This window comes from Rhamphochromis longiceps, linkage group LG15 (genome assembly GCF_057381845.1).
Source record: "Rhamphochromis longiceps isolate RC_006_pf linkage group LG15, R_longiceps_female_GT1.1, whole genome shotgun sequence".
NCBI classification, from domain to species: domain Eukaryota; kingdom Metazoa; phylum Chordata; class Actinopteri; order Cichliformes; family Cichlidae; genus Rhamphochromis; species Rhamphochromis longiceps.
In genome coordinates, this window is record NC_140571.1 from 40,634,750 (window position 1) to 40,647,056 (window position 12,307).

Consider the following 12,307-nt stretch of genomic DNA (forward strand, 5'->3'; position numbering starts at 1 on the left):
GAAATCTATAAGCTAGCAGCTAGCTCAGCTGATTTTTAAATGGGTCTCCATTAAAGTTTCACATTTGGACAGTGCTGTCAGCACTTTAAAAACTAACTTCTGCAGCGGTGCTTGCAGGAAACATTTGAGACAGACTTTAACTTTATTTTATTTTTTGTGCTTTTTAGTTTATTTTTTTCATCTTTGTGGCATTTGTGCTTGATTATACAGTACGCAGTTTATAGTGACATGCAAGATGGTAGCGGGAGAGGAAAATATATGAGTGAGGTTGTAAGCCAGACTCGCATTCACGGCGTTTTAAGAGTGAAGCATGTCTCTTTTACTATGCTGTGCCACGTAGACCTGCAGCATAAAATATTAAACTTCCGGGATTTCCTGGCTCACTGATGGTGAAGTGTGCTGCTAGTCTGGAAAAATGGAAAAGCATCTCGCTCAGTAACCCACCCCCGTATGTTACCACTTCTATTGTTTTCACCACTATTAGAGATAAGTGAAAGTTGTTTGTGCGTAAAAACTTGACAAACCAAACGTGACAAATTGAAATGTTACATTCCCACAAGTTTGCAATTGCTGCAGCTTTACAAACCAATTTCCAAATAACTGCTCTGATAGTTTGCTTGCGGCTGTAGTGTTGACACTATATTGCACACTGAGAGTTAAATAACCATCGTTTAGAGGTGCTGCTTTGGTCAAAGCTACTAATTGACTGTAATCGAGAAGGAGGGGGGCTTGTAAAAGTCGCGATGCGTCAACTGTTGTGGTTTGGGGATGGAAAAAAATAAGCTTCCTCCCCAGGATGGGAGTTAACATCTGTGTATAAACACAAGTGTGGTTAGAGTCGCTTGAGAAAATTGCCTTAAAACCTGCAGCCATGAAATTACTGCTGACCATAAAAGACATTTCCTTTACTTTTATTCTCCGGGGTATTGAAGCATGGTGACCCTGTTTTCACTACACAAACAAAAAGGGGCCGCTGGACTTAGGTTAATTCAGAAGTATGAAGCGAAGTGTGGGATTACTTCTGAAGCTGGCCTTCCACCACAACACATCCCTGCTCTGCAGCATTAAGCTATGAGAAAATCCAAGGCCAGATGAGGACGGCGGTAATTAGTCTGGACGAATGGCAGAGCCTTCTTCACAAACATTCACACACAGAAGGAGACGGAGAGACAGGAGGCGATGAGGCAAAGATGAAAAGTGAGACAGGCTTCAACCCACATCCCTAAACATGAGGCAGAGGGCTCCCCCTGGTGCTGGCATAATGAAACGCTGCCTATTAATGCTGAGGGAGATGGTGCGATTTTATCCAGCCTCAGTAGTAGTCATTTCACGCCTGTCAGCTTTCTTTGATTTTTCTCAGGCACTTCTTTTTGTTTCATCTCCACCAGCTCGTCTCATTTTCTGTTCTGTCTCACGCTCTTTAAGTCTTTCCCCCCCATCTCCACTCCACTTTTTACTCTCTCTCTGCATTTTTCTGTCAGATACCGCATTGTCCCAGATATTTTCTCATAATAATCCCTACTTCTCACTGTTTTGGTTTTTATGAACTTTCAGATAAACGTGCTACAGTCCAAGAGAAGGTCGGAGATCCTAAAATCAGTAAGTTTACTCGTTCTCTCAAATGAAATGAGCTTTCTGTTCTGGGTCGTTCACTCTCAGTTCATCAACTGCCTCCCACATGACCAGATTTGCCTGGAAAAATTCAAATAGGAAGATTCATGTTGGGAAAATGACTCATCAAAATCCCAAATGTTACATGTAATATTAACAGAAACCTGCTCTGAGTGAAAGGAGCAAGACAGATGAAAATGTGTTTTCATGTGTAAGCTTCATTATCATTAAATAAACTCTCAGTCCCCTGACTGTACACTTTTGGTTTTTTCAGGCCTCCTAATCTGCTGTCAGAGATCAGACAAATACATCCAAATATTCCTGTGTTAACTCATTATAGTCCTTAGTTCTTAGAGCCATAAGATGAGATATTCGGCCTAAATGATTTCGAAGGACTGAGCTCAGATAGTTTTCTAGATAATGAAAATTTAAAATGCCTCCTTTAGCTCTTTCCCTCCATTATTTGAGGACCTCTCCTGCACTCTTAACGATGAGATTTAACGCCTCGAGATATATCAATAAAGCTGGTGTTTGATGACTATTAGTATAGAGTCCGGGTTTTTCCAAGGGTAGCCCTGGTAAGCTGTAGAGAGAAATCACAGCCAGTCGTTGTGTTTTGAAGCAGGCTTGAAACAGAAACTGCTCAGTTCAGAAAAGAGAAACCATGATTACTCCTACTTGGTGTTCAAGGGAGAGTTAAAAAATGATGCTGGAAAGCTGTAGGATGTGACACGGGTGTTTTTAGACAAAGGATTTTAAGGGACCTTTTACAGTAGGGAAATTTTGCATGCTTCCTATTAAGAATGAGCTTTTTCCAGTAGAAAGACAAACCTGTGATGGTCACTTGGGGTTTTTTTTTCTGTTTAAATTTGATGAATGGAGATGGAAAGACCCTTCTTCCTCTTAAGTGTTTTAATAAACACGTTGTTGTTGTTGTTGTTGTTGTTTTTTTATAGATGCTGTCCTTCATGTACGCCCATCTGACGTTTTTCCACCAAGGTTATGACCTCTTCAGTGAACTGCAGCCTCTTATGAAACAGCTGGGAGGGCAGGTACAGGCTACACTCTGCACACACATGCACCCATAATTAGGGTTGGTGTGTTCCTACGTTACCTGTATCCAAATATAAAAATCTTCCAGGACTTTCAGACACTGATGGATCCAAACACACAGCCACAGTTAAAAAGGCGCTCATATTTGTACATAAATATATCTATCTGCCGTTGTTCCCTTTTGTTCCTTCGGCTTGCGCAGCGTACGTACAGCTCGCTGCTATTTTGGTTTTATTCTTTCTAGTTTGATGCTCTGCATAAAACGAATCCACTGCAGTGCTCGTCGCTCAGCCACGCCTGTTGATTAATTGGAAGATATCGTAAACTCGTGATGTTATTTTTAGAAGAGCAGCAGAATAATTGCTTTCCAAGTTTACATAACAGTGCACTGTAAAGAGTAAACGCTTTATATTATGAGGGAAAGACTAATATTTACATTATTTTTTTTTCTGTTCAGTTTTTCTGCATGCGGTCCTGCATTTACATTTTTATGATTGGCGTTAATTGGCTAAAGTGAAACTGGTGCTTAAAGAAACAGGTTTGCTTGTCTTTCTTTTTCCATTAGAGCAGGTGTGGGGAACTCCAGGCCTCGAGGGCCGGTGTCTTCCAGGTTTTAGATCAACACACCTGAATCAAATGATTAGTTCATTACCAAGCCTCTGGAGATGTTGCAACACTTTACTCTGAAACTCATCTCTTCACATTGTTGTCATGCTCATCTGCTTTGTTGTCACCTTTCATTTTAACTTGTGTGTGTGTATTTTTAAACTAGTATTTCTGGTAATGACAATGCGAAAATGCTGGCATCTGCCCAACCATAAGTTCAGCTGCAAATTGAGGTCGCCACTCTTCTCCCTCTGTGTTTGTGTTTCTATCTCGTCCGTGTATATGTGTGGGTTTGTGTGTACTGCAGTACTTTCGTCAACTCAGTTTCCACCCTCGTGTGTGTCTGTGTGCATCCTCTCATAAACAAAGCCCTTCCTCTGAGCCTGAATGTTACTTGAAGATTGTAATCACAGTGAAGCTTTTACATTTAGCGGGAATGAGGAAGAAGGTTGTGAGCTGGAATGGGTTTTCCCACAGTTGGACTCGGAGGGTTGACAGTCAGCTGAGTGAAAGAAGCAGAGCTGTGGAATATATAGGCTGTTTGCTCAGAGGCTGAAGCAGCAGACCAGGACCAGGACCAAGGAGAAAGGAGTGCAGTTACAAGAGGCAGAGCAGTAGAGAAAAGAGGAGCTTGTTGAACGTATAGCCAAACTGTGAAAGAAGGAAATGCAGTGTGGATTTTTTGGGGGACTTTTTTGACAGCCAGATCTGAGGAGCCCATTCAGCAGCTCTTAATTGGGTTGGAGAGAAGCGTGTGGTTTCTTACCCTTGTGTTCTGAAGTTGGAAAATTCTCATTGACAGAAAAAAAGAAGAGAGAGAAGCGAAGGAAGGCTGGACCTCTTTGAAAAGCAGATTTTAGGAAAGGATAAGAGGCAGAGTGTAATCTTCTTGAAGCTAAATGTGACTGAAGAAGCACAGAAAGGCATGGACTCGAAAGACCGACGGAGAGAGAAGAGAGTGTTGTGTGAGGAAAAGGGGAAAAAAGGACAGAACTGAAAAAGACCCTGAAGAGGGAGGGGGGAAAGAGACAGAGGGTTTGTTTTCAAGTGGATGAACAAGTAAGAGCTTAACTGTGCTGTGGATTACAAGCCTGTCGTGCTGAATTTGGGGCAGCACAAACCAGAAGGAGAGGAAGATCAAAGGCCGTGCTAAAGAAAGCAGCGGCCGTGGACGGTGCATTATACCTCCATCATGAAGCTGAAGAAGGTGGAAAGGCTGTGCAGGGAGGTGTGGAGGAGCTGCCAACAGGTCTGATAATATGACGCGATGCTTCTAAACTATGAGAAAGTCATCAAGAGTGCGAGTAAATTATTAGAAAGATGAATAAACCCTGAGCTGGAGTAAAAGCAGCTGCGGGGGGGGCGTTGATACCTGGAAACGTTTAGAAACTTAAAAAAATGAAAAATGGAACAACAGAGGAGGATGAAAACCAAAGACTTAAATACTTATTGAAAATGTGAGCTGGTGTGTAGACAGTAGCTTCACAGGGAGGTGAAATCAAGATCACATGACTTAGAGTTTGAATTGATATTGCTGATGTTCTCTTTTTGTTGGCTTTGGTTGGCAGCTCACAGTGATTCGTGTCAAACATGCCGCTTTTCCACCGCTAGTTGAAACCGTAATGCTGCTTCTAGACATAAATGTACTGCTGACTTCATGTTTCCGTGACACAGAGCCTCAGGATCAAACACACGTGAGCTTAATGCTCATTCAGAAAGATGTTTCATATCTTTTCCATGAATCACAGACGTTGTCATTGCAGCTACATGTCAGGAGTGATTTAATCTGACGGCTGTGGTCCGTAAATGACGAACTGATGTTAGTAGAGACAAACGTTTGTCTCGGCCTGAGAAGATAAGATGTTAAAGGCAATATGAGTCACTGTCACAAAATGTGAGGAGAGCTACGCACAGAAGCATCTTTGAAAATAAAGACAGGCCTCGATAGATGGCATGAGCTCCAGGCGGACCGGACTAGTTGTTGCAGAGGCAACAGGGAAAACATTTCCCATCTGTGTTATCAGCCTGCTGCTCAGCCATCCACCCATTTCCTCTCTGAGCACAACAAAACACGCAGCTCCCTCAAAGCGTCTCTGAAACTGTGTGATAGTAACACGTTTGTGTGTATTTTGTAAAAGAAACCACACGTTTATTATACTCTGCTTTAAGAAAGGAAACAAATGTATGAATTTCCATCTAGTTTATTGATACAAAGCAGAAAATTGCTGCAAAATTTGCTTGATGAAACTTTGAACCCCGCTCGCCCTTAAATCGGTGCCCTGCAATCACATACTGAATCTTTTGTTTTTGAGGCTGGTGATGCCAATTTAGGTCACGTTGCGGCGACAGACTATAAAGACGCACAGAGCAGAATTTCAGTGCTGCAAGGCAAACTGGCATATTTTCGGCATCACCCAGTGACCTCCAGAGCTTCACTGAAGCCTTTAAGAAAAAGAAAAAAATGTTTCTTCCTTCACAGCTCAAAAGATTTTTTGTTTTCCTCTCCACATGTGTCGGTTGCTCACAGGGACAAAGAGAATTAATCATCTCCCGTCTAATTTCTCCTCAGAGGAGTACATTTTGGTTAGAGGAGAAAAAGCATGTTTCTCTCGGTCTGGCCCGTGGAAAGTGGCGTTAGCATCATCAACGCACGCATGCTCACGCGACCTTTTAGGTGCAGTTTAAAGATGTGGTGGCACTGGATCATTCATTCCTTAACTCGAAATAAATAGATATTTTTCTTAATTAGTGTTTAGTTTTGTCATTTTGAATGAAACGCTTGTCACCGGTCGGCTCGGTGTGCTTGGCTTACTGGTTGTTCTGTCTCTTGCAGTTGGACCAGCTGGTGGTGGATGCTGCCAAAGAGAAGAGGGACATGGAGCAGAAGCACTCCACCATCCAACAAAAGGTGCGAACACACTCAAAATCTGGTGTTATTTATTTATTTATTTTGTTCCCTCAATTTTGTGCAAAAATGTTTGCAGCACTTGCTCACGAAAATAACCTTCAATCCACAGAACACCATAATTAGCTGCACTAATGTGAATGAAAAGCACGAATGACAAGTGAAGGCGTCCAGGCTTATTCTCAGGGTAACTTATGTACAAATATGAACATTTGGGGGAAATGTATCAAAACACTTTGAGGTAGAGCCCTGTGATCGAGCGGTTACACTTACCTCTTGCCCTTTACAGCTCTAACAGGCCTGCTGCGAATCTTGGTCAGTAAAATGGTTAGATTGGATTTATAATTGGAGTTGGAGTCAATTTAAAAAAAGTGAATTCCTCCCAAAACAACTTTAATATGCTGGTTTATTTATAGAAACATGTTTATCATTTGAATGAATGGAGGTAGGACTCCACCCTCAGGTGTAAGGTGATCCCTGTGGAGCATCTAAGCCACACACCCGTGCAATATTGATAGCTTACGGAAACCCATTTCCAAACAAACAAGGTTTGGTTTCGGCGTCTCTGTCCAGAGTCATGCTTTTCATATTTCTCCTATAATTTGTTAATTTGGCAAAAGTAAAGATAAGCTTCTCAAATGAGATCTTTTTTTATTTTTAAACTCTTTAGCTTTTAATCCTAGTATTTTTCTTGTTATTTGAAAGCATTTCCGATAGCAGAGTACAAACCCACAGCAGACAAAAACCTCGACAGGATGTGGGTTGTTATATTACATTATGTGGTGGCAGTAAATTTGCTCTTAACTTTAATTGAACATCCCACAGCATCATTAACTCCAGACTGCCTGTGTCCTTACCCAGCTGTTGTTTGCTGGGCTTCTGTTCATTTGTCTGCCTGTCAGTGACCTTCGTTTCAGTCTCTGCATGTGCGAAGCTTCTTCTGCCCCGTCTTTCATTTGACATCCTTTTTTTTCCATCTTTCCTTTTGTCCCCTCAGTCTCATTATTTATCCTTGTTTCCTGTTTTACCCAGTCACTGATGGTACGTGTGCCAGCTCCCGCCTGTCCTTGAGCACCTATCCCCCACTTCACCTCCCTCAATTTATCTAGATGCTATTTTTATGCGGTCTGGCTCCCACCCTGCTCTCTTGTCTGGCTGTACGTGGACACTCCTAACCAACTGTCTCTTCTTTTCTTGTGCTTCTGCTCTTTTTTCCTCCTCTTCTCTTCTTCTACTCCCTCCAGGCTGCACTGCAGGTAAGCAGTGTTTCTCTTCATTTTTCCTGCACTGTGCGTTTTTGTAATCTTCAGCTCACATCGTTTTAGTGAAAATAGCTTTTTTTGACAACATGCACATGATTTTGTCATCCTGAATAAGGTTCTGTTATTTGCAGAGTGTAGTACACTTGTATGAAGTAAAGCGCACTGATAAAAGCCACTATATCTTTAGAGAACCTCTAGAGCTGGTATTTCTTTATTAAATATCCCTAACATGACATTAGTCTGATAAGATAGGCCACTGTACTTAAATCAAATATAGGCCTGACTTGACGCTTGTTGATCTGCTGTTGCAGGAGTCAGATCTATGGGATTAAGAAGTTGAGTAGTAGTTCTGACTTTCACACCCGCGCTTCACTTTTTGCTCCCCAACTTTGTTAAAACCAGACATTTACTCAGGAGTTAAAATAGTTTTTTTTTTTGGTGAATTGAATTATGTGTTTGATGTCTGCCAAAGAAAATGAGTCGTTGCTACTGGTAACTGCCTTTTATCTCAGTTGAAATCCTTTCCCATCATTATGTGTGGAAGGAGGCTTCAGTCCTCAGGGGGGTCCTGAGGTTGTGCTTATGATACTTCCTTTCTGCTAATGTGTGCATAACTCGAAGCACTGACACCTCAGTGCATGTTTCAGTAGCTACATGAAAGCTTGAGATGGGCTGAAGATGTCTGTTTTATCTCATAGAGTGAGCAAATAACAAGTGACTGCAGTTGTAACAGCTGTGCAAGAAACGCCTACACTCAGCCGGCATTTACAGAAGACGTTTATTTATTTATTGGTTGCAGTTCATGTTAAAGGGTCAAATGCTACAGATATTCAGTTTGCCTGAAAGACTGGCTACTTTATTTACACACACCCAAGGGAGATGAAAGAGCGAGGGGAAAAGCTGAGCGCACTGAGTGTTAAACTGTAGTCACTATAAATGTTTGATGCTCGAACTCCTCTGCGTGGTCCACTTGATTATTCTAACCCAGCAGTCACAAGAGCCACACACACAGACACACACAGACACACTGGTGACCTTCACTTAAAGGAGGAGCAGCAGAGGCTGTGACGGAGGTTTTGATAGACGCACAGCCACAGGAGAGGAGGTGGCGAGGGTTTGTTGACGAGACAGGCCACACTGCTTCAGGTAGCTTCTGTTGTTGGGATGCTGCACAGAGACGCGCGTAAGCAAACACACATTCAAATTGATTTGTGTGCAATAATCTGGGGAAAATGAGGATTTTCAGTCGCTTTCACTACGTTTGGTATCTGGTGAGTGCATCCGATAAGAACTTGTAAAGCATGTGTTTGTGTCTGTGGCTTCTTACACTTACATCCGTGACCGATTCTTCTGTGTTAGCATTAGCAAAAGCAATGTTCTTCTCTCTGTGTGTCGTTCTCTCGCTGTGTGTTTGTGTGTGGTGTTTTAGGAGGTGACAGAGCTCCACTTTTTACCAGACTACAGCAACTTTTGCGCTTGGAGGTCGACCTCTGTACGTAGAGTCAATGCATCGATTCTCGGCCTTTCATCTCCTCCCCTGCATGCGTTGCAGGACCTCATTACAGTGTTTATCTGCATCTCTGTCTGTTTTCTTACTCTGAAGTGCAGCACATGCATTAGTGTTGCTAATGCAGCTTGTTTCATTCTGATGTGTCATCGTTATTGTCAGTGTCTGCGTCACTGAAGTCTTCTGGTTTAATGCCGGGGTTTTTTCTTTTCTACATATTTGTTTTGTTTTGCGGTTTTTCATAACTTTTTTTTTCTTTACTTCTTAGATAATATATTTAAAATTAGGAACTAAGAACAAGCGCCTATGAGCTTTGTTTCAGCCACTACCTGTTTTTAGGTTTATGTCATGGGTTTGACGATACTTTCCCAAGCTGAAGTGGTCACGTCAGGTTTCTCAACCAGTAGTTGAAACCAAGAACTGGAAAGTTTTTCACGTGACAGCAGCAGCTGAAACTCTGTCATTCTTTAATAGTAACATTTGTAGCATTTGTTTGATGTGTGGGTGACGGCCACCACACATCAAGCTGAAATTAGGGGCCGCTGTTTCTAGTGTTTGAAGTTTAAAGAATAATTGTTAAAAGTTATGGGACTTAAATTTTGTCCCACCTTCAGGAAGACGGGGATTTATTAATGCCTGGACTTTCCATTGTGTCCCTAATCAGAAACTAAACGCAGACACGTTTTGTTCCCCTTGTGCACAAAAATAACTCGACTCATTCCAGTGTATGTCGTGCTGGAAAATTGTGCTTGCCAGTGTGTTTGTGTGTGTGCATGTGTGCATATCCTTTCGGTACAACATGGAATAGGACATATTTTTCATGGGTTACATCTACATCTCTGGGCTGTAACAGGGGTTGTACATTCAGGAAGTTACCATGAGAGACTCGTGGATCATTCAGTGTTTGCTCCTGAAAATCCCAGATGTTCCTTGAAAAAAATCCAGAGGAATGAATCAGATTTAGTAGGATTTTTTTTTTTAAAATTTTCTGGTCCCTGCTGTCATTAGTTTAATCATATAAATGTTTCAGAGGAAGGAATAACGGCAGATTTTAGATGTTTTTCCTGCAGCAATTTTTTGAGGAGCCAAAATTCCCTTATTTAGAAAACTGCTTGAGCTAGGTGCTTCAGATATTTTAGAGTAATATCTGATACTGTGAATCTATGAATATGTACTCTCAGGAGTTTACCAAAAGTTAATGTAGAATGAAGTCTCTGACAGCAGATTTGAAGCCCTGTAGAAACCACAATCTTGCAGGTCAGGCATAGATATTTTGTTGATAGCTTTACATAATTTTATAATATTCATAATATTCTTTAAACATTCCAAATCAGGTAAATGGTTTCACAGATATTAATGGCTATAGCAATTTTACTTATTTAATTACATGACAACTAAATGAGGTGAACCTGTGTATGCTTAGAATGGCTTAAGACAATGAAAAGAGGAAATATAATAAAACAAAGCAAAACAAAATAACAGAAAACACCTGATTGTACCCTGTGTGAACTAAAGGGTTATATTATATTATTTTTATTTTATTAAAGCTGGAATATGGAAGCAAAAATGGGTATTTTTTAGAAAAAAAAAAACAGATTACTACACTCACAAGTTTTCATGGTCTTTACTTTTATTTTCTCCAGTATAAATTTACTTGTGTATGTTTGGCACCCCGACGTTCATCCCTTTGTTGTTTGTTTTTGTTTTTTTAATGAGACTAATTAACTAATGATATTAGGAAACTGAAATGTTAAATAATTCCTATAAAGAAGTGTTTCTCTGGAAATGCATCTGACACATCTGCGATGGTCAGGTGACATTTGATAACTGCTGAAATGACCCACTGTCTCAACACTTTCCAGCATTATCATGGTGCTGTAGCTTTGTGCTGTATTTTTGTAATGTAATGTTTTGTCACAACCCCAAACCCAGATTTAGGTATGTAAGGGGAAAAAAAAAACATTTTAAAGTTGCTTAACAACTCGTACAGAAAATAAAATAAAATAAAATAAAATAAATATATATATATATATATATATATATATATATATATATATATATATATATATATATATACACATACACACACCGTATTTCCCGGACTACAAAGCGCACCTAAATATTAGCCGCACAACCTAAAATCAGGGGAAAATCCTGTTTTGTACATACATTAGCCGCACCTGACCAAAAGCCGCAGGTGTTTCAATGTTGACTTATCATATGTAAGAGAATATGCACAAAGCGAATTGTCAGGAAAGAGATGGCTGTTTGGAGACATCACTTTTATTAATATTTTGAAAAACAAGTTATGGGTACATATTTGCACATGTAGTACATAACAATAACCTATAGCACACCAGAAAAATAGATTCGGACTACCTTTTAGGCTCAGGTGCAGTGACACAGCTTTAACAAGAAGAAAAGTCAGTCATTCACCATCTTTCTCTTCTTCCTGCGCACTAAAACCACCAAAGTCCTCTTCTCCAGTGTCGGATACAAACAGGCTCAGGATGGCTTCGTCATCCACTCTCCGCTTCTCTCCTTCGTTGTCACTTTCAAAACCAAAGAAATCCTCATTGTCAGTGTCAGAGTCGAACACCCTCAGAAGGGCCGTGGCGGTGTCCTCCTCTCCATCATGCAGCAGTCCAGCCCTTCAAAATCCGTTGGTGATCGTGGATGTTTTCACACTTTTCCACGCTGTCAGAATCCACCGGTGGAGTTGGGCATAACTTGCTTTTTGGGCATAACTTGCAAGTTTATTGCCGCTCATCATCCACGCCTCCCGCTGAATGCGTAGCGCTACTTTGAAGTTTGTTTTTCGCGCTACTTCGTACGGCACTACGTTGCCTGGCGGACGGACATGTGACTAACATACCACTCTTGAACCCCGATCCTTCCGCCAGGCAACGTAGTGCCGTACAACAGCGGAACACACAAAACAAATCGTCTTACGATATGACAAAAATCACGGACAATCCATAGAAAAGCCGCACCTGACTAAAAGCCGCAGGGTTCAAAGCTTGTGCAAAAAGTAGCGGCTTATAGCCCGACATTTACGGTATATATATATATACACACACATATATATATATATATATATATATATATATATATATATATATATATATACACACACACACACACATATACACAGACACACACTTACTTTCAAAACAGATAAGAAAGACTTCAACTAGCTTCAACTAAGCTTCAACTAGCTTGAGAGCCGATGACTGCTTTTCTAATGCAGGTTGAATGAGTTAAGTCTGAGTTACAAAAAAGACTGTGGATCTTTCTAGAAGGACAACAGAGAGGATGAGTCCCCAGCTCGCCACAGTAACAGATCTTGATGTATCGAGCTGT

At 40.9% G+C, this 12,307-nt stretch overlaps 1 protein-coding gene across 1 annotated transcript in view; it reads left to right on the top strand.

Annotated features, from left to right (window-relative positions):
* Positions 1 to 12,307, top strand: part of LOC146653201 (arf-GAP with coiled-coil, ANK repeat and PH domain-containing protein 2-like) — a 50,589-nt gene that overhangs the window by 23,159 nt on the left and 15,123 nt on the right. Inside the window, exons 7-9 of the mRNA XM_085383383.1 lie at positions 1,555 to 1,599; positions 2,568 to 2,663; positions 6,104 to 6,178. Of these exons, the coding sequence (XP_085239509.1) occupies positions 1,555 to 1,599; positions 2,568 to 2,663; positions 6,104 to 6,178 (216 nt within the window). The remainder of the gene's footprint in view (positions 1 to 1,554; positions 1,600 to 2,567; positions 2,664 to 6,103; positions 6,179 to 12,307) is intronic.